The 24349-nt window shown below is 39.0% G+C and overlaps 2 protein-coding genes across 9 annotated transcripts in view; both read right to left on the minus strand.

Moving 5' to 3' along the window:
* The window catches only part of SOS2 (SOS Ras/Rho guanine nucleotide exchange factor 2), a 92211-nt gene extending 81490 nt beyond the window's left edge, over positions 1–10721 (minus strand). For all 4 annotated transcript variants that reach the window (XM_058738979.1, XM_058738980.1, XM_058738978.1 and 1 more), the window contains exon 1: positions 10513–10721. In XM_058738979.1, coding sequence (XP_058594962.1) covers positions 10513–10599 — 87 coding nt within the window. In that variant the 5' untranslated portion in view covers positions 10600–10721. The remainder of the gene's footprint in view (positions 1–10512) is intronic.
* A 4126-nt stretch (positions 10722–14847) lies between these two features.
* The window catches only part of L2HGDH (L-2-hydroxyglutarate dehydrogenase), a 44597-nt gene continuing 35095 nt past the window's right edge, over positions 14848–24349 (minus strand). For all 5 annotated transcript variants that reach the window (XM_058738984.1, XM_058738985.1, XM_058738986.1 and 2 more), the window contains one exon: positions 14848–16922. In XM_058738984.1, coding sequence (XP_058594967.1) covers positions 16727–16922 — 196 coding nt within the window. In that variant the 3' untranslated portion in view covers positions 14848–16726. The remainder of the gene's footprint in view (positions 16923–24349) is intronic.

Raw genomic sequence — 24349 nt, forward strand, 5'->3', positions numbered from 1 at the left:
AGTATTACCTTATCTCGTTCAGGAGAAAAAAATTCAAAGCAAGTTTTCACACTTTATCTACTTTCCTATCTTACAATTAGAATTCAGAAGTGAGATGGCTGGCATGTGACATGTATTAACACATTCATTTGAACGCATTCATTTGAACTGAAAAATTAAGTCAGACTTTGTCTCAAAGAAGATAAATATGATGAGGCTGGTTGGCTTGACAATTAAAACTAACCTTGGCAATTTGGTTATGTGGTGGATATTTTGCATTAAACAAATGAGCGTGGTACTCAGAATTCTAAGGTGGCCTCTAGGATTCCCACCCCATGATATACATGCTCTGTGTACTCCTCTTGAGTGTGGGCAGGACCTGTGAATGTGATGAGGATATCACTAAGATCAAGTTACCATATAAGGCAAAAGTGACTATGATCCCTAATCAGTTGACTTTGAGTTAATCAAAAGATTATCACTAAATCAGGTGAGTCCTTTATTTATTTATTTTTTTAATTTTTTTAACGTTTATTTATTTTTGAGACAGAGAGAGACAGAGCATGAACGGTGGAGGGGCAGAGAGAGAGGGAGACACAGACTTGGAAGCAGGCTCCAGGCTCTGAGCCATCAGCCCAGAGCCCGACGCAGGGCTCGAACTCACGGACCGTGAGATGGTGACCTGAGCTGAAGTCGGACGCTTAACCGACTGAGCCACCCAGGCGCCCCAGGTGAGTCCTTTAAAAGAAGGTCTAGTGTATGAGATAAGAAACAGCACCAGATACATTCCTGTTGGCCTTAAAGAAACAAACTGACATGTTATAGGGAGGGTTGTGTGGCAAGGAATGGCAGCAGCCTCCAGGAGCTGAGGGCCTCAGACATGTAGCTGCAAGGAAATGAATTCTGCCAATAACTACATGAGCTTGGAAGAGGATTACCAAGCTTCAGATGAGACTGCATGCCCAGCCAAAACCTTGACTGAGACCCTAAGCAGAAAACCCAGGTAAGAGCTGTGCCTAGACTTTTGACCTACGGAAACTGAGACAATAAATTTGTGTTGTATTAAGCCACGAAGCTTGTAATAATTTGTTACGCAGCAGAACATGAATACAATGAACTAGATCTACAGCTCCAAGAATTCAATGAAAGTATGTTTAAAGATGAGGCGTCTGGGTGGCTCAGTTGTTAGTTAAGCATCCAACTCGTGATTTAGACTCGGGTCATGATCTCACGGTCATGGGATTAAGCCCCTTGTCGGGCTCCATGCTGACGGCTCAGAAACTGCTTGGAGTCTCTCTCTCTCCCTCTCTTTCTGCCCCTCCCCTGCTCATGCACTCTCTCTCTTCCACAAATAAACATAAAAAAAAAGAAAATGTTTAAAGAATATGATAAGGTAAAATATATTTTATTAGTAAATACTGTCATAGCTAAAGTGTACTAAAGTTAATACTGTTTTCATTTTCCCAATTTTTCTTAGATATACTGGACTAAACAAACTACTTAGAAGCAAAAAAGTGAAAAAGTAACAGTTATAATTATTAGTCATTTGATACGTTCTAGAAAAGCTAGAAAATAAAAAAGTGAATAGCTCTAAATACCAGGCAACAAATCATTCTGCAAGTCAGGTGGTTTCCAACTTTTTACTTTAAACAAAAGGAGTTTAAAGTAAATGAGTTGCTGGGTGACATGTCATTAAGACTCTTTGATAGATCACAATATAATTTTTGGCATATAATTTTGAAAGAAGTTTAAAAATGAGTTTGATTGTTTTAAATTCTTCTATTTATGTTAACAAGGGGTCTCAGGGCTTACATCTATAGAAATGGGAAATAGGAATAGAACTAACACTGAACTATGATTCACCTCTGCAAGACCCTATCTTATTCTAGCAGTAAGTCATCCACAAAACATGAACTAATTTAAAAACAATGCAAACAACTACATAGGTGTCACTGAATAATGCATATTCAGTAAAACTTTATAAGTACTAATTGTTCAAAATCCATGACATACATGTTCTTTTGATCAACCATGTCCTGCTAGTAATTCACCCTAAAAGAAAGATCTTAACACTTTACAGTCACTGAAGAGTTTTAAAAATTCAATATGTAGACACTTTTGTTGAGGAAAATGTAACTATAAAGAAGAGATAAAAGACTTTCAAGCATAAAAATAATATATTAGACTATAATTATGTGGAGGAAGTGGAAGGAAAAATTCAGAGAAAAAAAAGAATGATATAAAATTTCCAGCTGTTAAAAAAAAGCACTTTGTCCCATTTGCAATGACATGGATAAAACTAGAAAGTATAATGATAAGTGAACTAAGTCAGGGAAAGACAAATACCGTGTGATTTCACTGATATATGGAATTTAAGAAACAAATGAGCAAAGAGAAAAAAGAAAGAGAGATCAACAGACTCTTGACTATAAAGAACAAAATGATGGTTACCAGAGGGGAGAGAAATGGGGGGATGGGTCAAATCGTTGATGGGGATTAAGGAGTGCACTTGTCATGATGAGCACCAGTTACTGTATGGAAATGATGAATCACTATCACTATATTGTACACTTGAAACTAATATAACAACAACAAAAAAGAAACTAATATAACACTGTATGTTAACTAACTGGAATTAAAATAAAAACTTTTTAAAATATATATATATATATATATATATTTTAATGTTTATTTGTTCTTGAGAGACAGAGAGACAGAGCACGAGTGGGGGAGGGGCACAGAGAGAGACTGGGAGATACAGAATCTGAAGCAGGCTCCAGGCTCTGAGCAGTCAGGACAGAGCCCGACGTGGGGCTCGAACTCACAAACTGCGAGATCATGACCTGAGCTGAAGTCAGACGCTCAACCAACTGAGCCACCCAGGTGCCCCAAAATAAAAACATTTTTTAAAAAGAACTTTGTCATGTACATTATAAAAAGATGAATGGTGGATATTAACTTGTTATGGTATTTAGATTTCACTGGATATATTTAAAAGACTGATAGAACTGTTTTATTTTAAAACATCAGTATTTAGGGGTGCCTGGGTGGCACAGTTAGTTGAGTGTCCAATTCTTGACTTCAGCTCAGGTCATGATCTCAGAATCATGGGATCGAGCCCTGTAAACACAGGGCCCCGTGCTGAGTGTGGAGCCTGTTTATGATTCTCTCTATCTCCCTCTGCCCTTCTCCCCTACTCATGCTCTCTCTCTCTAAAACGAAAACAAAAAAAGTCAGTATTTAGAACACATATACATTTTTTTTAATGTTTATTTATTTTTGAGAGAGAGACACAGGGTGTGAGTGGGGGAGGGTCAGAGAGAGAGGGAGACACAGAATCTGAAGTGGGCTCCAGGTTCTGAGCCGTCAGCACAGAGCCTGACGTGGGGCTCGAACTCACAAACGGGGAGATCAGACCCGAGCGGAAGTCAGACGCCCAACCGACTGAGCCACCCAGGCGCCCCCTAGAACACATATAAAATTGTATCTTCTGCAATTATTTGAACGTGAAAATTTTTATTAAATGTCAACATAAAAACATGCAATTAAAAAATTTCTTTTGGGGCAAACCATAAGAGACTCTTAAATACAGAGAACAAACTGAGGGTTGATGGGGGTGGGGGAAGAGGGGAAAATGGGTGATGGGCACTGAGGAGGGCACTTGTTGGGATGAGCACTGGGTGTTGTATGTAAGAGAGGAATACATCATAACTGCATACACTGCATGTTAGCCACCCTGACAATAAATTATACATATAAAAAAATTTCTTTTGGGGACACATAGCAATAAAAGTTAAAAAAAAAAAAAAAGCAAAACAAAACAAAAAACAAACCCTCTAATTTAGGAGAATCAAGGCTCCATGCTGATTAGATTTGAGCCTAGTGTGACACAGAAGGGAAGGATGATGACCAGGTTTCTGGCTTGAATATATCATTTATACTGGAGGTTTTGGAAGGTGATAATAAACTTGGATTGGGTTATGTTGTGAACATCTACATAGGAATGTCCAGGAAGCAGGGGATGTAGCAGTTTTAAACAGGCTTCAGGAGAAGTCCTCTTCAAGATGATGTTTGACTTAAAGGAGATACGAGGACCAGTCATGTTTTTAATCTGCAGGAAGGTTGTTCTAGGCAGACAAAACAGCAAATACAAAAGCCCAGAGATTAGAATACGTCTACAGATTAGAATGTCTCTCTCTGTGGGTACAAGATAGCCACTATGGGCAGGAGCAGAGTAAAAAAAGGGACAGTAGTAAATGAAGTCAGAGGCGTAAAGGTAAAGGGTAGCATAGAGTGCAATAACCTATTGAGAGGACTTAGACTTTTATTCTGAGAAGCAATGAGAGTTTTGAACAAAGGAATGACATGATCTTACTTATCTCTACTATGTTAAGAAAAGACTGAAAGGGGCAAGGGCAGAAGAGAGGAGGCCAGTTATAGGGTCTTTTAATACTCCAGGAGATTGATGATGACTTGGTCTCAGGTGGTAGAAGTGGAAGAGTAAGAAATGGTGACTGAATGAATATAGCTACTGTTTTCGAAGTACAGCTAAATGGATTTTCTGAGAGATTAGAGAGACAAGATTTAGGAATAACTCCAGATTTTTATTTGGAGCAACTAAAAGGATGGAGTAGCCATTTACTGATATAAGAAATACTACAAAAGGAGCAGGTTTTGCAGGGGAAGAGAAGGAGCTCAGTATTGGCTGAGATGCCTATCACAAATACATGTGGAGGTATCAAGCAAGAAGTTGCTTAGGCTCAGGAGAGAGGTCTGAGTCAGAAATAAAAATATGGAAATCATCAGATATGGATGACATGCGAAGCCATGAGGCTGGATGGGATCCACAAGAAGTGACTGTAAATAGAAACAAAAGTCCCAAAACTAAGCTCTGGGGAAGTCAGGATGAAGTAGTTAGGGAAGATGAGGAGGAATCAACAAAAGGAGAAGACCTAGAAGGAATAGCCAGAGGGAGAAAACCTACAGAGGTTGGCATCCTGGAAGCCAAACAAGGAAAAGGATTTCAAGAAAGAGAAGTTCAGCCGAATGCTGCTAATGGGTTACTTAAGAAAGCAAAGTGCTATGTAAGTAAGAGGTAATGTTTGAGTTTACAAAGGGACTTAAGAAAACAGGGAGACTGAAAACTTTTCTTGGAAGAGACAATACTAGTGCTCATATCTACATCTTGATGTTATTTTCATTGTATTGCTTCATCTCCACACATTAAAATGTGAAGTGCACAACACTTCATACATTACAAAGGCTTTCTACTGTCATATGTTCTTACATAAAAGAAGAAAAGTTTCAGGTTGTTAATTTTTAACGTGACTACATGAGATAATGCTAAATCCATTAGTTCCATTAAAATTCCTTCCTGATTCAAACATACAGGCTAACAGAGGATATAATCAAACTACCGTTCCCTTGAAAGAGAGGCCATGGTTAATATAAAAGACACATAGTGGATTTATGTCAAGTGGTAACACAGGTAATGCTTTGGATAGTCAGCATAAAACACTTTAATGGAATATTATCGCTCCAAATATACCACACCAAAATTAAACTGAAAATGCAGGACGACTACTAAATCATGGCTGACAGGGAACTAAATGCAGCAAGTTAAAATGCATTCCTAATGCTCATCCAGTTCTGGCTGAACCCCTTGGGTCAGTTTGGGTCATTATTAGTTTGGAATAATTCCAAATGACTCCCTGGAGTTCTACTTTTATATTCACTGGCTTTAGGAAATCCAGAACAGGACTGACGTCACAAAAAATCATAGGATATCCTATTTGTTGCTAGCTTTCAGTTGCAGTGATCTTTTAAAAAAGCAATTTGATCAAGTTAATCTAATTATTTTGTTACATAAATAACACTACAGGACTTCGTATTTTCAGGCAGAAACGTTAACCTGGTCTTACCAACTAGCCTCTTCTTTTCACTCCATCTTGGTTCTTTAAAACAAGTCGTGTTTCCTACCTTTCCCTCAGTCTCAAACTCTTTCTCCACCCCCACCCCCTTTCTTTGTCAACTCCTATTGATCTTTCAGATAATTGCTTACTTCTTTATTGTCTGACTTTCTCAGTCCTCTCCCACACAGCCATTTAGAAGGGAAGCTTTATGAGAGCAGGGGCCTTACTACAACCTCAGTATCAAGAGTAGCGCCGGGAACCTATGAGGCACTCAATAAATATTTGAATATATCCTCCACAACTCGGCACAGATATTACTTCCTTAGAAAAGCCTTCCTTGACCTTCTTATGTTAGTGACACGAAGTTTATTTTCTCAAAGCACCCAATGATTTTTTTCTGGGCCCCAGAAAGATCCAGAGCAGTCTTCTAAAATGGCTCCAGGAGACATTAGTACAAAGGCAGAAACACTAGATCTTACAGAGTTCACAAAAGCATTTCTAAACCAAAACCCCGACCCTCTTTTTCCTTGCCACAGACTGCTATTTAACTCAGACGTTCTCTCATACCTCTTATATTTTAGACAGCTATCTAAGAGCAAACTGTAACATTTGGGGTGGGGAGTTCATATTTAACCTAATTAAGTTAGTCAGGAACAATGTAATTCAACCAATTCTTTCTGTGACATTTGTAACTGCAGATAGTAAGACATCAGATATTTTCTTTTCCATAATTAGCCTGGTGAAGAACACCTGAAGGAAAAGACATCCACAAGGGAAACATCAGGGACTAAAAAAACCTGTTAAAATGATTTTAAGGTATGTTTCTCATACGTAGAATGCTTACACTGATTTTTCTCAGCATACAATCAATAGCACATACACAAAGTACCAAAGGCATTTCAAAGACATAGGTAATAAGCTGCACTTAAAAGTATACTTCTGTGCTCTTTTTTCCTCCCAAGTAATATGATAGCTTCAATTTTCTTAGGGAGTAGTGGTGAAGGCATTTATGTTTCTTGCTCTTTTAGGGAAGATACATAATTTAGCAGTAATGTTAACAATCATGTATCATCCATTAGTAATGTCATTTCCCTCTGCTTTACCCTCTCTAGTTCTTTACGTATGTAAATGCTCTACATGAAGTTCTGTTATAAAAGTTAAATAACAACAACAAAAAGTGAAAGAACAAAAACAAAACAAAAAGTGACAGAACACATTTTTATTTTCAAAGTCATTTTTCCATAAATCTATTTATAATGTTAGTGTTTCTATGTAGCGAAATACATATTTAAAGTTGGTTTAAAATATGTGGTTTTGGGGTGCCTCAGTGGCTCAGTTGAGCATCCAACCCTTGATTTTGGCTCAGTTTATGATCCCAGGGTTGTGGGATCAAGCCCTGAGCTGGACTCTGACGTGGATGTGAAGCCTGCTTGAGATTTTCTCTTTCTCTCTCTCTCTCTCTCTCTCTCTCTCTCTCTCTCTCCCTTTGCCCCTCTCCCTAGCTCGTGTGTGCGCTTTCTCTTAAAAAAAAAAAAAAAGACCCCTGTAGTTTCCAGGGCCAACAATGGTGACTTTACCATATTATTTGATTTTCATAAAAATTAGCCAAAAGTTGAAAATAAGCAAAAGAGATTACTAGGTGTCTTTCAGTACAATGCTGTCCTCAAAGCTCTGATTACTCTGTAATGACTGCATTATTTTAGAAATCTGTAAGATTAACATAGAGATGTTTTGTCTGGTACAGAAACAAATAATTTCAAATCAACAGAAAAGACAATCCACAACTCAGTGTTTATATTCCTATAGGATATTAACTAATTTTGTATCTTACCCAACAATCTTATCTTAATACTACTTTTAAATTATCTATAAATACCTACCTCCTAAAATTTTCATATGAAGAAGCCTTAACATCTTGTGAGTTCCCTCATTAAGGAATGCATTAAATCAAACTCACTAACACATGTTCATTTATATTTGCATGACAGTTATGATTTTACTTTTCTGAAAAGTATACTTCAAGTTTTCGAGGTTCCACCAAGATGCCCAAGTAGAATCTGATAGAGCCAATTGAACTACATTGCTCTTTTCACACACTCACACACACACACACGCACACACACACACACACACACACACACACAGATATTCTTTACATAACTTTGAGTTCCTAAATGCTATCTTATTTATATAAACCAAAACGAGAAAGTTTAGAATTCTCAGTGTAGATGGTAAACACTTTTAGAGTGGGGCCCCTGCTTTTATTCATCTGTGTAATTTTAGTTCCAGCATGGTGCCAAATACCTAAAATGTGTTCAATTAATGTTAATTGCAATTATACTTCAATTTTTAAAAATGCAGGGATAAAAATAAAGTGCAGTAAAAAAAGAAAAAAAATGAAGTATACCACATGTTCAATGGAGGAAAAACCAACTGGAAGAGAAAAATCCTAGTGGCCTAAACTACTGCTACAAGTCAATTACTAATCCTGGTTGTCTTTATAACTATTTGTCAGCTGAAGGAAGCCAAAGTCTAGAGGCTTTCAATGTGAAGACAGAGCGTCCCAAGAAATGGCAGGATTTCTCATTGTACAAAGGTATGGCTGGCAGGCACATACCAGAATGTAACACATCCTACAAAGAAAGAGTGAACCTTGAACTCTTTATGAACTGTAACTCTTAGCAGGCACTACAAACCTACATGTTGCAATACCACAAATACCCAAATGCCACAAAACTGAACGTAATTCAAATTACTAACACCAAAAATTTTCCCAAAATATGAAAAATGTCTTCTTTAGGAATATATCTCAATTCTATAATAACAGTAAATTAATGAATTAAATAAAAATTGCTTTTTGAATTCAATTCACCTCCTAAGACCACATTTTCTTAGATGTATTGATTCCATAAGCATGGGAACTGTGGTATAAGACAATACAAATCTACAAGACACCTGAGCTCTACGTAAACAAGCACAGAAAATAAATGCAAAATAACAGTCTCAAAGCAATGGACTAGTAGGCTTGTTCTGGCTTTGTTTCTAGCCTAACCTGAAGAAGTAAATCTGTGCATGCAGGATCATTAGGGTAAAAGCTACCTACTGAATAAGTTATGCAACATACATTCAAAGACTATTTGCTACCAGAAAGTACCTGTAGGTAGATACGTGCGTCACACTGCCAACAATACATGCCTACCTGATAACTGCACTCACACTTCTGCTGAGTGCAACTGTTCACGGACAAGTCAATTACTATCTAAGCATATCCCCCTTTACTTTCAACTCAGGCCAGAGTTCATTATCACTACTCAGCACATACCCGTTTCCTTCCCCCTCCGTTCAGAATCAGGCTGCCCATGGAAGTAAAGTCAATTTAATACTTCAACACCCAGCATGCCAATGAAATGATAACTGCCACTGGTTACCTCCACTAAGTTCTCTAAAAAGACATGACTTGGTGTTTGGCCCAAGGGAGGCAGTATCTCCTTGTAAGAATTATGAAAACAATGGAAAATCTAAAACTGAATGCAGGTGGAAAATGTTTTTACTTTTAAAATATACCTCTTCCTTTCACTTACAGAAATGTATTGTATGAACATTTATTTTCCAAGTGCAGTCTTTTAAGTTAATGTTTATTTTTCTTTATTATTTTGAAGTTTATTCTTGGTTATTTTGCACAAAATGCGGATGGGGCTAAACCTGCATCAATGGCAATGGAAGCCCATGTTCAGCAGGTGTCCTGTCTAATCCTGCAGTCTCTGTCTTGACTTTACAAAAAGGTTTATTTTAAAAATGACAGTGTGATTACTATCTAAATGCACAAACGAAGACCGACATCACCTACAGGAGAGATGCACTCAGGCGATATACACCCAAACTTGAAAGAGTGATTTTTATGAGCTGCCCCTTTTTTGCCCCCTTAAAATGATTCCAAGTTCTAAACTGCACCCAGTGAAGAAACACCAAATTTTATAGGGGAAATCTCTTGTAAACAGATAAGACACTTCTGGCAGGAAGTTAAGAAGGCACTTTAAATTTACCTCAAGAATTGTAAAAGGAGTCTTACGGCTCACTGACATTTCACACGTGAAACACATTCATATTACAAAACAGTACTGCCCCTTAAGTGAGTGGACACCCTTGACAAGCAAACTGCCTAGGCGAACACCCCCAAAGAACCTGATTAAAATTACCAGGTCTGGAAATGAACTTTTGTTTTAGAAACTATGTAAACACCAGCGAGACTTTCTCCTGCCCGAATCCAGCCTGAGGACAACAAATTGGCCAACGGCGGAAGTCGCCTGACAAAATGACTGCAACATGAAATCCATTTTTATGATCATAACAAAACCTTCCTTCCGGGGCCAGGCAAAAACTTGAGAAAACGTCCTTCTTGATGCAACAGGCGACTGTTGAGCCCCCCCACAGCCAGCCATTGAGCAACAGCTGGACCCGCGGGACCCGGGCACTGGGAGGATGTGCAGCTCTCCGTTAGAAGCTCGCAGGGGACCCCGGGCCCGGCACCCCCCGCCCGCCTGCTGCCGGGCTCCGCAGACGCAGCTCGCGGCCGCCCTGGCACCTCCCTGGGCCCCCGCGGCCGCCCAGGAGCGGCACTGACCTTCCGCAGGGCCGAGACCAGCAGTCCCCGCCATTTCGGACTGTTCTCTTCGCTGAAGAACTCGTACGGCTGCGGCGCCTGCTGCATGGCCCCGGCAGCAGCGCCTCTGCATCAGGGGCGGCCCGCGGACCGAGCCGGGCCGGGCGGGTGGCCTGACAGGCAGGGCGCGGGCCGCCTCGCCTCGCCGGCCGCCGCCGCCCGGGCCGCAGCTACGGCCGAGGCGGCTCGGGGGCGGCGCCGGCGGGCGGGCGGGGGCTCCGGGGGCGGTTTCCTCGGCCCGGGCGGCCTCGCCTCGCGCAGAGTCCGCAGAGGAAGCGCGGCGGCCCGAGAACCCGGGCTACCCCCAGCTGCGACCGAGACGTCGGCCTCCTTTCCCGGAGGCGTTGGCCCGCTCCTCGGGCGGCTCCTCCTCCTTTGTCTGGGTTCGCAGTCCCGCGCGGGGTACAGCTGACCTCGCCCTCGCCCTCGCCCCCGCCGCAACTACCGCTACGGCCGCGGCAGGCGGAGAGCGGCGGCGGCAGCTCGTCTCTTCATCGCCTCATTCCCGCCCTCCCAACAGGCAACGCTGCCCGGCCCGCTCGAGTCACCTCCAGAGGGCCCTGGGGATCGGGCGAGCGAGCCACACTCTCGCGCGCACAGTGCTGGCCACCGCCGCCGCCCCTTCAGACACCGCGCACAGCGCCCCGGGGCCGCCGCCGAGCTCCGGGCCCCAGCAGTCGCCTCTCGGCCCGCCCCCTCGGCCCGGCGCTCATTATCCCGGGTCGCCGGAGAAGCCCTGCACGGAGCATGCGCGCCGCGGAGCAAGCAGAGGCGCCGGCCGGTCGCGGACTTTCAGAGGCGCGGGGACCCGGCCGTGGGTGTCGGCCTGTGCTAGGGACTTGCTGGGGGCCTGTCCCAGATCGACTCTTCAACTTACTGTGTCTAACACGAACGCTCCCTTCTCTCGACCTTCCCAAGACAATCCTGCCTGACTCGGTGCCACTCTTCGAGAACGACAGTCATGGGAAGCAATTCAGGACGGGGAGAGAAAAGGACATTCGGGCTGGACACGATGTTTAACGTATGTGTATACATAGGAGGTAGTTAACTATTTCATAGTGTGATGTTTTGGGGATTGAAAGGTGAGACGCGGAAAGCTCTCAGCCACCAGTGAGGAAGGGAAAGAAAGAACGGGCGGCGGGGCGGGGGAGTACATGCTATATATATACTTCAGTTCCAGGATCAGTAACTCAACAATTATCCTCTTCTCAAATACACCTCAATTTGTCATTTGGCAAAAATCAGAAAGACAGAGTTGGAAAATTTATTTTTCTAATCCAAGTACCCACGGAATCACGAATTTCTTCTAATAAAGTCACATCCACATTCCCATGTACTTGGGATAAAGGGTAGGATAGTAAAATGCTTGTATTTCTCCAATTACTTTTTCAGTGACGGCAGACTTTGACTTATACAGACGGTTTTTTACTTTTCTCTCCTCGTCCGGAACTCCAGCTGTAAACTACTAGGCTGTCAAACGAGACTGTGATTATATTTTCTTACAAGAGAGTAAAGTGGTCAGTAGGAAGTTTCATTATTGGCCAAGGAGGATATTGGAAGCCTTCCGAGCCAAATTTGGCTGAAGACACATTCTGTTTACCCAAATCTATATTTAAATTTTAAAATTGTTAATATTTTTAAATCAAGAGATTTCATATAAAAATGGATTTCCAGCTTCTGGACAAAAATCCAGCAACACTGGGTGCTGCTGCATTCCTGCAAAGGAATAGTCAGCAAGCAGGCAGTCGGTAGTGGCTGCCCTCTTTAGAAAAGTATGCCATCCCATTTCCAGTTGGCTATACTCCCTACCTGGCAGTCTTCACTCTTTTATGTAACCTGCCTAGTCTCTACAGGCATCTGAGTTGTGATCTCTGAGCTAGGCAAACAAATGTGATCCACCTGCATGAGAGGGATAATCCAAGAATTACTCCTGTAAAAATCCCAACCGGACAAAAGGGCCATCTAGAAAAAAATGTTGGATCCATACCCCACATGATACGCTAGGATAAATTCCATTATGTATCAAAGACTTAAATGTAAAAAGTTAAAACCATAAAATAACTTTATAATTTCAGAGTACAAAAGACCTACTATGATATAAAATCTAGAAGACTGGTAAATCCATTTTTAAAAATGTGTGGCAAAAACAAAAACCATCACAAGGTAAGGCAAAAAGCAGATGACAAACTGGAAAAAATGTTTGTAACTCATTTTCTAAATAGTTTATTTCCCCAATATCTAAAGGAGTTTCTACAAATTAATAGGACCAAACGTAAGGGGAAAAAAAGGATAGCAAATACAAAAAAAAACAGTTCACAGAATGAAGTATGTCTCTTAAACATAGTACAGATGCTCAACTTTACTCATATTACAAGAAATTTAAATTATACCGTTATTTTTTACCTATTAGAATAGCCGCATAGAGCCAAAAGTTTGATGATATACTATGTTGGTGAGAATATGAAGAAACAGATACTCTAATATATTATTGGTGAGAGCTTAAATTGGTTCAACCTCTACCAAAGGCAACTTGACACTATCAAAGTTGCAAAGGCACATACCCTTTGACCCAGCAAATTTGAAGAATATGTCCTTTGGCACCCTTGCTCGAATGTGAAATGATTTAACACAAAGTTATTGATTGTAGTACTGACGCACCAAAAGCAAAACAAAAATGCCCGAGAAATAAACAATTTAAATAATTGTCAGTAGGTATCAGGGACTGGTTCAACAAATAATAGTAAATTCACAGAATAGAAGCTATAAAATCATTTGAAAAGAACCAGGCCACTGTGTTCAGGTCACTTGAACATTATCAAAGAGACAGTGCAAAGTGAAAAGAGCAGGGTGTATAATCTAGTATGCAGAGTATGCTACCACTTGTGTAAAAAGAAATGAAGGCAATATTTTTTTATGTATAATATCTCTGCAAGGCTGCACAAGAGATACAATTTTTGTTGCTTCATGAATCAGTGAGTTGGGTGGCTTGGAGGAGAGGAGATTCTTTCATGGAGTACATTTGGGGCATTTTGAATTTTCAACCATATGAGTGTTGTACTTATTCAAAACACTGATTAATTAAAAAACATTTTAAAAATAATACAGGGCACCTGGGTGGCACAGCCAGTTAAGTGTCCAACTTTGGCTCGGGTCGTGATCTCGCATGATCTGATTGTGTCTCCCGCTCTCTCTGCCCCTCCCTCCTCATGCTCTGTCTCTATCTCAAAAATAAATATTAAAAAAAAATTTTTTAAAATAATAAACACTTGCTTCAAGTGTTAAAAAATAGAAGTATTAGGGATACTTGGCTGGCTTAGTGAGTAAAGCATGCTACTCTTGATCTCGGGGTTGTGAATTAGAGCCCCACATTAAGTGTAGAGATTACTTAAAAACAAAATCTTTTTTAAAAATTGGAGTATTAAACATACTGATACTATACTTGGTCATAAATTTGAGTTAAAATTAATATGCTAGTTATTTGACAAGTACTAATTTTGTCTTTTTAGAATTTAGAATGGCTTTTGGAAATAACTTGAATAATCTAAGCACATCTCAAATTTTAAAAGGCAGTGTAAATTTTAACAGTAATATTCTTGCACTGAAAAGCATTTTCAAAAAGGACTTACTCAACATTTCTCCCATTTACTCTCTCCTACTTCCTTGATGTATTTAAAGCTACAAGTGCTGCCAGTCAGAAGCAAACCAAAGCAATGCCACAGGAAACAATAAATGTCATTGTCACTCACTTTCATGGTTTGTTGCTGTAGCTAACTCTGGTCCTTTTACAGTCAACCTGCTGGCAAGAAGTTGGAGCAGGCTCTCAGACAGATCATGTGCCCTATCACCCTTATATGAGGCTTATGCCCAGAAATCCAACCCCCCGTGTAAAAGACACCATACCAGAATGTCTTCCTAAGAGAAACTATAATGATTTATGAAATTCTGATTTGATTGATTTACTGTCCCCTCCACTGCCTGCAAAGCACTGTGTGTTTATGTGTTATATATATATTCTGCTATGGAACAGAAACCATGTTCCCTGGTGCTCTGGGGGTATGAAGATGACACTGAGGTGAGCCAGATATTGCCACCACTACCAAGTGGAAAGCCATTTTTGTAAATGGGGAAGTGCTCTACTTTTTACCTAAAATATAAACCTCATTTTTATATTAAATGCAAATAGTTGCATTTTTCTAAGGTTGGCTGCTATTTAAAGCTATGATAGTTCATGTTTTACACACAAAAAATTCACTTGAATCAGTTTTATGAAACTAAAAATTATGTTTACAACACAAAAACTCATTAAAATATTTTAATATTAATTTACATTTTCTTATCTCAGAAATACACAAAACTTTTAAATATTATATCAGTATTACACAACAAAACCCTATTGATATAAATATAAAATGTTTTACAAACAGAATAACCTGCACATTCAAAACCCTTTCAATAACTTTTTTCACTTATATTTTTTGGGGTATAATATAGACTCAAATGGAATGAAGGTTGCTTTAATGAGGACAGTTATTTTTAAAATTTCAGTCTTTCACAGCTTAGTATATATGTAATCTCACTGTTTATGAAATAGAGAATTGTAAAATTTTCCATCTCTTAATAGTCTTGCGATGGAACAGAAAAATATCCTGTGTGTCACATTTCTTGGAGGAATCAGTTGTTATGAAGAACCATTAGGGCTAATTTCTTCTGTGAATGATTTCTAAATGCTTTCAATATGTTCATCCCAAGTGTCAAATAATTGCCTAGTCTCTACCTGGGATGTGCTACTTCTTGAACATGTGTTGATGGTGTAGCCTTTCAAGTTAATGGTTGAGGTAGCTCAGACAATGTAATCACTGAGGCTTGAAGTGAAAAAGAAGAAAACAGAAGTTTTTCCTTTCAGTCAAAATGCACATCCTTCTTACTCATCTATCACACAGATTTGGAGAGATAAGAGGAAAGAATGAAGAGTGGAAGATTAATCCTGAGAGAGTATATATGAGGGAAGGGATGAAAATGTCTCGCCTAACTGGTGGTGCTGTAATAAAGTTTCCCCAATCAATGGGCTGCCATAAATTCATTTATATTTCTATTTTCCAACTTTCTGAATTGCAAGAATCATTTCAACAGATACCACACACATATATACAGTATACAGTACTGGCACTGGGCAATAATTTAAATACTCATGAAGTACACGTGAATGTAAGGCACTTTTGCGGTTTACAAAAGTGAATGCCTCAAAGTTAGGTATTTCCTCAAAATGAAGAAATATCCTCATAAAAGTTCATAGGATCCCTGAAAACCAAGTAGGCATGAATAAAATAGTGATCTTGGCTAACGTTTGAGAAACCTGGTATGACTGAAAAACAGAGATATAGAGGTAAATTTTTAAAATTACAGAGTTCTATATATCAGTGGCAGAATTCTAAAACTGCTCACATAAAAACCTATCAGTTCTAAATTCTTTTAGTTTTGCAACCACAGAAGACTAAAGAGTAGGCAACAACCATTCATAGTGTACTGCTGTTTGGATTTAATGGGAACCCTACACCAAGTCACTTATAAAAAGACTGGGAATAATAAAGGGTTTGCATTTCCTTTGCAAAGTTAGTTCTTACAAATATTATAGCTGAGATAGAATCTTATTCAAACTACTTAAAAATGTGAAATTTCATAAATTTTCCTTAAATCGAGAATTTTAAATTCCCAAATACAAATACTGTTGCTCTAAATAATGTGAGTTTTCATTTGATCCTTCAAAGTTAAAAGGAGGTTTGCAACCTACAATATACTATATTTTCTGATCTAGGAGAGAAAAAAAAAAAAAAGCTTAGATACTATAAAGACAGAAAGTTAAGGGAATAATCAATTTTTTGTGCCATCGTTTCCAGAAAGTCTAAGAGTCAAATCTCCAGATCATGGCTGGTGAGGAGAGGTCCATAACAGTCAAGGATTCAGTACAGACACAACTGTACCTTGCTTCTTTATTCACAAAGGAGCATGGACTTTAAAAAATTATTTTTCTATGTTACAGCATTCTAACAATTCAGTTGTTATCTAAATGAGATACCTAACAAGAAGATTTTCAAATCATTTTCCGTAAAGAATACAATTAGTATATTCTTGTTGCTGAATGTGGAAATTAAAATGCATACTTAGCTCCTTACATTATTTACAATTTAAATCTTTGTTGCACTTCATCTGCAATCATTCCAGAAATTGCAAGAGAAGAAGTAGCAGCAGGGGAAGGTGCATTTCTCACATGAAGAATGCGATTTCCAATATCCCCAACTCCTCCATCAAATACAAAATCTTCTACCAGATTTCCATCTCTATCCAGGGCTTGGGCTCTTACTCCAGCTGGACCTCTGCAAAAACATGATGGTAGTCAACTGACTAGAAGAGACAGGACACTTTACAGATCAGTTGTTTCAGAGTATTCTTAAAGCAATAAAGTCTTTATTCTTCTAAATGCACCATTATGTGGAAACCCAATAGGTTTGTGTTTAGCCAAAGGCTATCAGTTTGGTAGGGTAGCCTGTCAAACATATCCTTAGCCTAGAGCATAATGCCTGCCACATTACAGTGTCAATAAATGCTTACCAAATGAATACACAAATGGCAAGTTACTTATAAATATTTGTTTTTCCCAAAGTAGCAGATAAACCCACATTTAATTAAAATAGATGCATTTTTAATTTGGATTTATAAGTTGAATTTATTACAAAATCAACCAATGGGAATAAATAAATCTCTTCTGACTAATAAAAAGCAATAGAAGTGGGAGTTATGTATTACATGTCAGTTGCATTCCTAAATATGTGCAACAGGATTCTATTTATTTTTTCATTTTGTTGAGTATAAATTAACATTTATAGAGAAAAATATTTACAAATGGCAACAAGTTCTTTTTTGTGATTTGTTTCTATTTTCAACAGTTTAGCCTTCACTATCAGGATAACCTTCAATTAGCTAAACAGAGATGATAGAAAAAGCACAACCTGGCAGCATGTTCATACAGTAAGAGGCTTTACTACTGAAAGTTCTGCTTTATAACACGAGTTCAAAAATTAGTTTTTTTTAAAGATAGTTAAAATTTACAAATGAAATCTAAATAGAGTATTTTTGAATCCAAAACTACCTCCCTTGTACAAAGCCAAGCAAGGTTAGGTCATAGATTGGATTTGTGTGTCATGTGGTGGCTGCAAACTCCCAGTTCCTGAGGGTGTGACCTAGGGCAAGCCTGTCCATCATGGTGCTAACCAGCTAAAAGTTTACTGGAAGCCTTCAGTCTGTTGCACATGAGCGAGCTGGATGCCACTGTGGGGCTCTGAGAATCCTGAATTCTTATTGGGTTGGTGAAGATTCCACATACAAATTCTTGAGGTTATCTTCTTTGATCCATTCCATAAAGCTATCAGTAGAAATCCTGACACCCACTGGATCACCAAACCAGTCCACAAGCACAGGGGGATGCAAGGACTGACATCTGCAGGCTGCAAGAACGCAGCCTTTGGAGAGGGTCACAAGTTCCACCACACTGTTAGTGGTTCTGGCCACCTAGCATGGAGAAGGTGCAATCCTCTCCAGCTCCGCTGGTACCACTAATGTAAGCAATGTTTGTAACATTCTTACCTAATAAACAATTTAGGACAGTCATGTCAGCTTAAAAGCGTTCTTTGTCTGTTAAAATGAATTGTTTGCAGATTGCTCCAAGAGCACATTGTCAAAACTATTAAAGTGCAATACTGTTTGAAGACTATTAAGTGATGGTGTATCCTGTTTCTGATAAACACTTCTCATTTCTGTCCTTGCTTTATCTTATTGGGGAGTTTATACGTCAGTGTTTAAAATGCTGTTTGGGGGCGCCTGGGTGGCGCAGTCGGTTAAGCGTCCGACTTCAGCCAGGTCATGATCTCGCGGTCCGTGAGTTCGAGCCCCGCGTCAGGCTCTGGGCTGATGGCTCGGAGCCTGGAGCCTGTTTCCGATTCTGTGTCTCCCTCTCTCTCTGCCCCTCCCCCGTTCATGCTCTGTCTCTCTCTGTCCCAAAAATAAATAAAAAACGTTGAAAAAAAATAAATAAATAATAAAAAATAAAATGCTGTTTGGCATAATAGGTGTAAAATCTGTAAAAGTGGGATGCAGAAGCTAGCCATGTAGGTTTACTGGTGCATATAACGAAGCCCACACTTCAGTGGGGTGATGTAATGCTCTGCTGGCTTACTCTCAAATGGCTATTTTGGGGCACGTGGGTGGCTCAGTGGGTTAAGCATCTGACTTCAGCTCAGGTTCATGAGTTCAAGCCTCACATTGGGCTCTCTACTGTCAGCACAGAGCCTGCTTCAGATCCTCTGTCCCCTTCTCTCTCTGCCCGTCCCCTGTTCATGCTCTGTCTCTTAAAAATAAACAAATATTTTTTAAAATGGCTGTTTTTAGGGGTTTGGTAAGGATAAGCTTTTTAAATTGTATTCTGCTTGGAAATGTGAAGACTATCCTAATCTTTTATCATGCTTATATGCAGAATAACAAAGTTAACTAGGGACCACATTTTTAGGTTGAATTCAATATTCCATCTATGTAACTGCTGCTTCTAAAAGAAGAGTTTAAAAGAATGCTACCATTTTTAGAAGAATTGAATAAACCTGTTGCAAGAGGGTTCACTTACAAATGAAAATAAATCCTACTTAACCTAAAAAAAAAAAAGAGTACCTCCCTTGAAACTGTTCAGAAAGCACAGTTTGAACACAGCTGCCTTAGGGGTGCCTAGCTGGCCCAATTGGCAGAGCATGCAACTCTTGATCTTAGAGTTGTGAGTTCAAGCCCCATGTTGGGCACAGAGCTTACTTTAAAGAAAATAATAATTTTTAAAAAAGAGAAAAAAAATAGCTGTTTTATACACACCACAAGACTCAACAAATAAGGCAACCATATTAAACATTTTTAATGATTCTGGGCCAATGAAGAGAAGTACTTGAGGAAGACAGAATAGGAGATCACTGCCCTCTAATGAGAATAAGATAATGATAATGATAATAATAATAATAATAATAATATGCTATTTACTAAGTGCTTTCTCTGTATTAGGAATTCTAATTCTGACAACTGTAAGAGGCTGATACACGTATATATTTAACAGCAAAGAAATAGATTAAATAAGCTGCCTGAGGTCACAGAGCTATCCTATTCATTTGTAGAGAGGTAAATAAGAATTACAACAAGGGTGAAAGATTCTATAATAAAGGTAAATATTCTTACAGAAGGCTGCAAGGAATCTGGACAGGAGAGTTTTGAGGTGTATTTCCAAGTAAGAACCTGATACAACACACAGAACATAAAAAGAACTGGACTGATGCTAAGATGTCTTAAAGATACATATCAACTGACACACCATGTTATCAGTCAGCACGCACTCCACTTTGTACATTCTGTTTTTGTAGCTTATCGCAACCCATCAAAGCAGCATTTGCCCTTCTTTTCCTGAACAATGCTGCTGTTGCTGTTAAGAGCACCTCCAAGAGTTTTCTTGTTCCACTCCTTTTATCTGGTAGAAGGCCAACATGGAGGGGGCACAGAGTGGCATGACCAGCCGTTGATGTTTAGTGAAGAAAATAAAACTTTTTTTTCTTACAGGTTTAGTTAGTACATTCCCCTAACTTTCCCTTCTAAGCAAAAATAAGTTAATACTGATTAACTACAGTTACAAATGTGTCTCATATTTATTTCTCTTACAAACAACAATTATCTTCAGTGTCCCCTCCTGCCCAAATGTTCAAAACCTATAATATAATCCAAACTGTAAAAAACAATATACAATATTGTTTTTCTAAGGATCTCACTTTAGCTCAAGCTAAAGTTAAGTATTTCACATGAAATGTTTAAATTTTTTTTTTAATGTTTATTTATTTTTGAGAGAGACAAAGCACGAGCTGGGAAGGGGCAGAGGGAGAAGGAGACACAGAATCCAAAGCAGGCTCCAGTCTGTGAGCTAGGGGCACAGAGCCTGATGAGAGGCTGGGACCCATGACTGTGAGATTACGACCTGAGCCAAAGTTGGAGGCTCAACCGACTGAGCCAATCAGGTGCCCCTAACATGAAACGTTTACCAAATTCTTCAGGTTTCCTCTTCAGCACTTAATGCAACTTCAGGGTTTTTCTTTGCACGATTACATACAGGCATTCCCCCTCAGAACACCTCAGCTTGAGATGAGTATTATCACTTGAAATTTCAGGTAAGATAAGCCATAAATTTCTTAAGGGTCAGCATCTTCTACAACACCCCTACCTCACCCTCATGTCTAGATTTGTGCCTTGTGTATATAGTAAGTACTCAGTAAGACTAGAAACTTAATTTTTTAACTTCTAATTCTTTAAAACTCCATTTTAATAGCTGAAAGAACAATTTAGTAAATTTAGTATTTGTTAATTCAGCTACATTTAATTGTTTAGAGCTATCCATAGCTATGTATTTTGCCCTATCTGTGGCTAAATTTAATGGGAATATAAGTTCTAGACGCTTAAATATGTCTAGAAACAAAAGGTGAATATGAGGGGCGCCTTGGTGGTTCAGTTGGTTGAGTGTCCCACTCTTGATTTCGGCTCCAGTCATGATCCAAGGGACGAGGGATTGAGCACTACGTTGGGCTCTGTGCTGTGTCAAGTCTGCTTAAGATTCTCTCTCTCTCCCTCAATCCCTCTCCCATTTGTGCATACTCTCTAAAAAAAATTTTTTTTAATATTTATTTATTTTTTGAGTTAGAGAGAGAGAACACGAGTAGGGGAGGAGCAGAGAGAGGGAGACACAGAATATGAAACAGGCTCCAGGCTCTGAGCTGTCCACACAGAGCCTGACGCAGGACTTGAACTCATGAACCATGAGATCATAACCTGAGGCGAAGTGGGACGCTTAACTGACTGAGGCACCCAGGCGCCCCCTCTCTCTCTAAAATGAAAAACAACATAGGGGTGCCTCAGTAGCTCAGTCAGTTAAGCATCCAACTCTATTTCGGCTCAGGTAAGTATCTCATGGTTTGTGAGATCAAGCCCCACATTGGGCTCAGCGCGGGCAGCCCAGAGCCTGCTTGGTGTTCTCTCTCTCCCTCTCTCCCTGCCCCTCTCCTGCTCTCAATCTCTCTTTCTCAAAATAAATAAACCTTAAAGTTTTTTTTAATAAAAAAAATGAATATGTAACTAATGGCATTCCTTCATCTGAAAAGTGCTGTATTTATTGCTTTATTGTTCTGTGGCAGGCATTATCCTGTGAGCTAGAAAAGAACTATGAAAGGCTAAAACTGATGTCTTTGACCAGTTCCAAATAGGACAACTTAGTATTTTATAAAACTCACCATGGGATCTACTGTTAATCTAAAAATAGAAGTTCGCATGAGCATATTGTATGGGGAAAGTAAACTACTCCATCTTAATTTCCAAACATGAAGGAAGAGTATTTTTGTTACTTATCTTCACCTTAGCTGGATTGTGACAAGAGAATATGGTTTTTCTATGCCCAGTTTTTGAATTTTGTTCAGAACCTGATTTAGGGATTAGAGCTTTTTGAGTCTCTGTAAATATTTTCTGAGGACTTGAACAATACAAGCAGTTTGTAATGGGGTTTGGGGAGTTCAATACATCCATTCAATCAAGAGTTTTAATTGTGTTATTCAAATCTAATATTTTATCTGCTTGATCTACCTTCTATCAACAGACATGTCTTAAAATCACCCACCACAATTGTGGATTTGTTGATTTCTGCTTGCAGTTATGTCCATTTTTGTTCTCTTTTTTCATATCTCTGTTATATGCAGCAAGTTTATAGCGAACTTCTTTATCTCTAACAATTTTTGCCTTAGACTGTATTTTATCTGAAATGACCCAGTATTTATCTTTCTTCCAATAAGCCATTTGCCTAGCACATAGATGCATTTTTTTTTTAATTTTTTTTTCAACGTTTTTATTTATTTTTGGGACAGAGAGAGACTGAGCATGAACGGGGGAGGGGCAGAGAGAGAGAGGGAGACACAGAATCGGAAACAGGCTCCAGGCTCCGAGCCATCAGCCCAGAGCCTGACGCGGGGCTCGAACTCACAGACCGCGAGATCGTGACCTGGCTGAAGTCGGACGCCTAACTGACTGCGCCACCCAGGCACCCCTAGATGCATTTTTTAATCCAATGTGACAATTTCTGCCTTAACTATTAAGTACACTTACATTTATTGTAATCACCAATAAGTTTGATTTCTATTATATTATGCTATTTAACCTGATTTTTCTGAGATTTTCTCATCTCATTTCTTGGCTTATTGAATATTCTCTATTTTTCTTTCCTCCTGTACTAAATTGTAAGTTATATAATCTATTTCCATTCTTGTATTTCGTTTACTTATGAGATGGGATTCACCGTGCATCCTGTGAATCTTATGTCATTTTGCCAATTCTAGGAATTTCTCAAATACTTCTCTGCAAAGTATTGCCTCTTTTTAATTTCTCTGGAAATCCTATGAGATATAGTCTGGAAGCTTCTCATTTTCTTCTCTTTTAATTTCTATGTCATGTACCTTTATCTTGCAATGTTCTCTAAATTCTTCAGATTTATCTTTCAACTTATTAATTTTCTTTTAAGGTAGGTCTTACCAACTTAGTCATTTGAGTTTTAAAATTTAAGAAGTATATTTTTCTATTCTAGAAATTCTAATTAGTTGGTTTCCAAATTTGCTCAGATTTTGGGGTGGAGGGGATGTCTTATTCTTTTTCATGTTTTCTGTTCCTTTTTGTTTTTAATTCACTGGGTTATTTTATGGTTTCTGATATTACTATTAACCATTTAAATTCACTAGGTTACTTTATGGTTTCTAATATTACTATTACCCAAAGTTATTAGGGGTCTAATTCTGGTATTTATTCTATGTGCTTATTCTCACTCATGGTGCTTTGTAATATTTGATGGTGTCCTGTTCAGCAGGACTTTATCTGGGGGAATACTATACAGGATGGGTTGAGGTTATGTCCTCCATGGAGGTTTTACATTTGCTTCTATCCACTGCTCCAGAAGTATTACCATCCTTGGAGCACTTTTTTTTTTAATGGATATTTTTAAATACATACAAAAGTAAAATGAATAGCATAATGAACTGCTATGTATATATTACCTAGTATCAACAATAATCAACACCCAGCTAATTCTGTTTCATCTACATCTCCACTCACTGTCCACCTCTCTTCACTGGATTATTTTAAAGCAAATCTTAGATAGCATGTCATTTTACTTCATTTCTTTTTAAAGGATTCTTAAAGGGGTGCCTGGGTGGCTCAGTTGGTTAAGCGTCTGACTTGATTTCGGCTCAGGTCATAATCTCACAGTTCATGAGTTTGGGCCCCTGTGTTGGGCTCCGTGCTGACAGCTCAGAATCTGCTTGGGATTCTTCCTCTGCCCCTCCTCTGCTCACACATGCATGTGCACATTCTCTCTTTCAAAATAAATAAATAAACATTAAAAAATCATAAAAATAAAAGGATTCTTAAAAATAATAATTCAAAACTAATAATTGCTTTGTATCAGTAATACTTAGTCTGATGTCAAATTACCCTGATTGTCACTGTCTCTAATTTGTTTAAAGTGAGAGAGAGAGAGAAATGGTTAGTTTGAAGCAGGACCTGAACAAGCTGGATTTATTTATTTATTTTTTTTTTTTTGAAGTAATCTTTACACCCAACGTGAGGCTGGAACTCATGACCTGGGGATTAAGAGTCACATGCTCAGGGTGCCTGGGTAGCTCAGTCAGTTAAGCATCCAACTTTTGGT

Source organism: Neofelis nebulosa, chromosome 7, assembly GCF_028018385.1.
Source record: "Neofelis nebulosa isolate mNeoNeb1 chromosome 7, mNeoNeb1.pri, whole genome shotgun sequence".
NCBI lineage: Eukaryota > Metazoa > Chordata > Mammalia > Carnivora > Felidae > Neofelis > Neofelis nebulosa.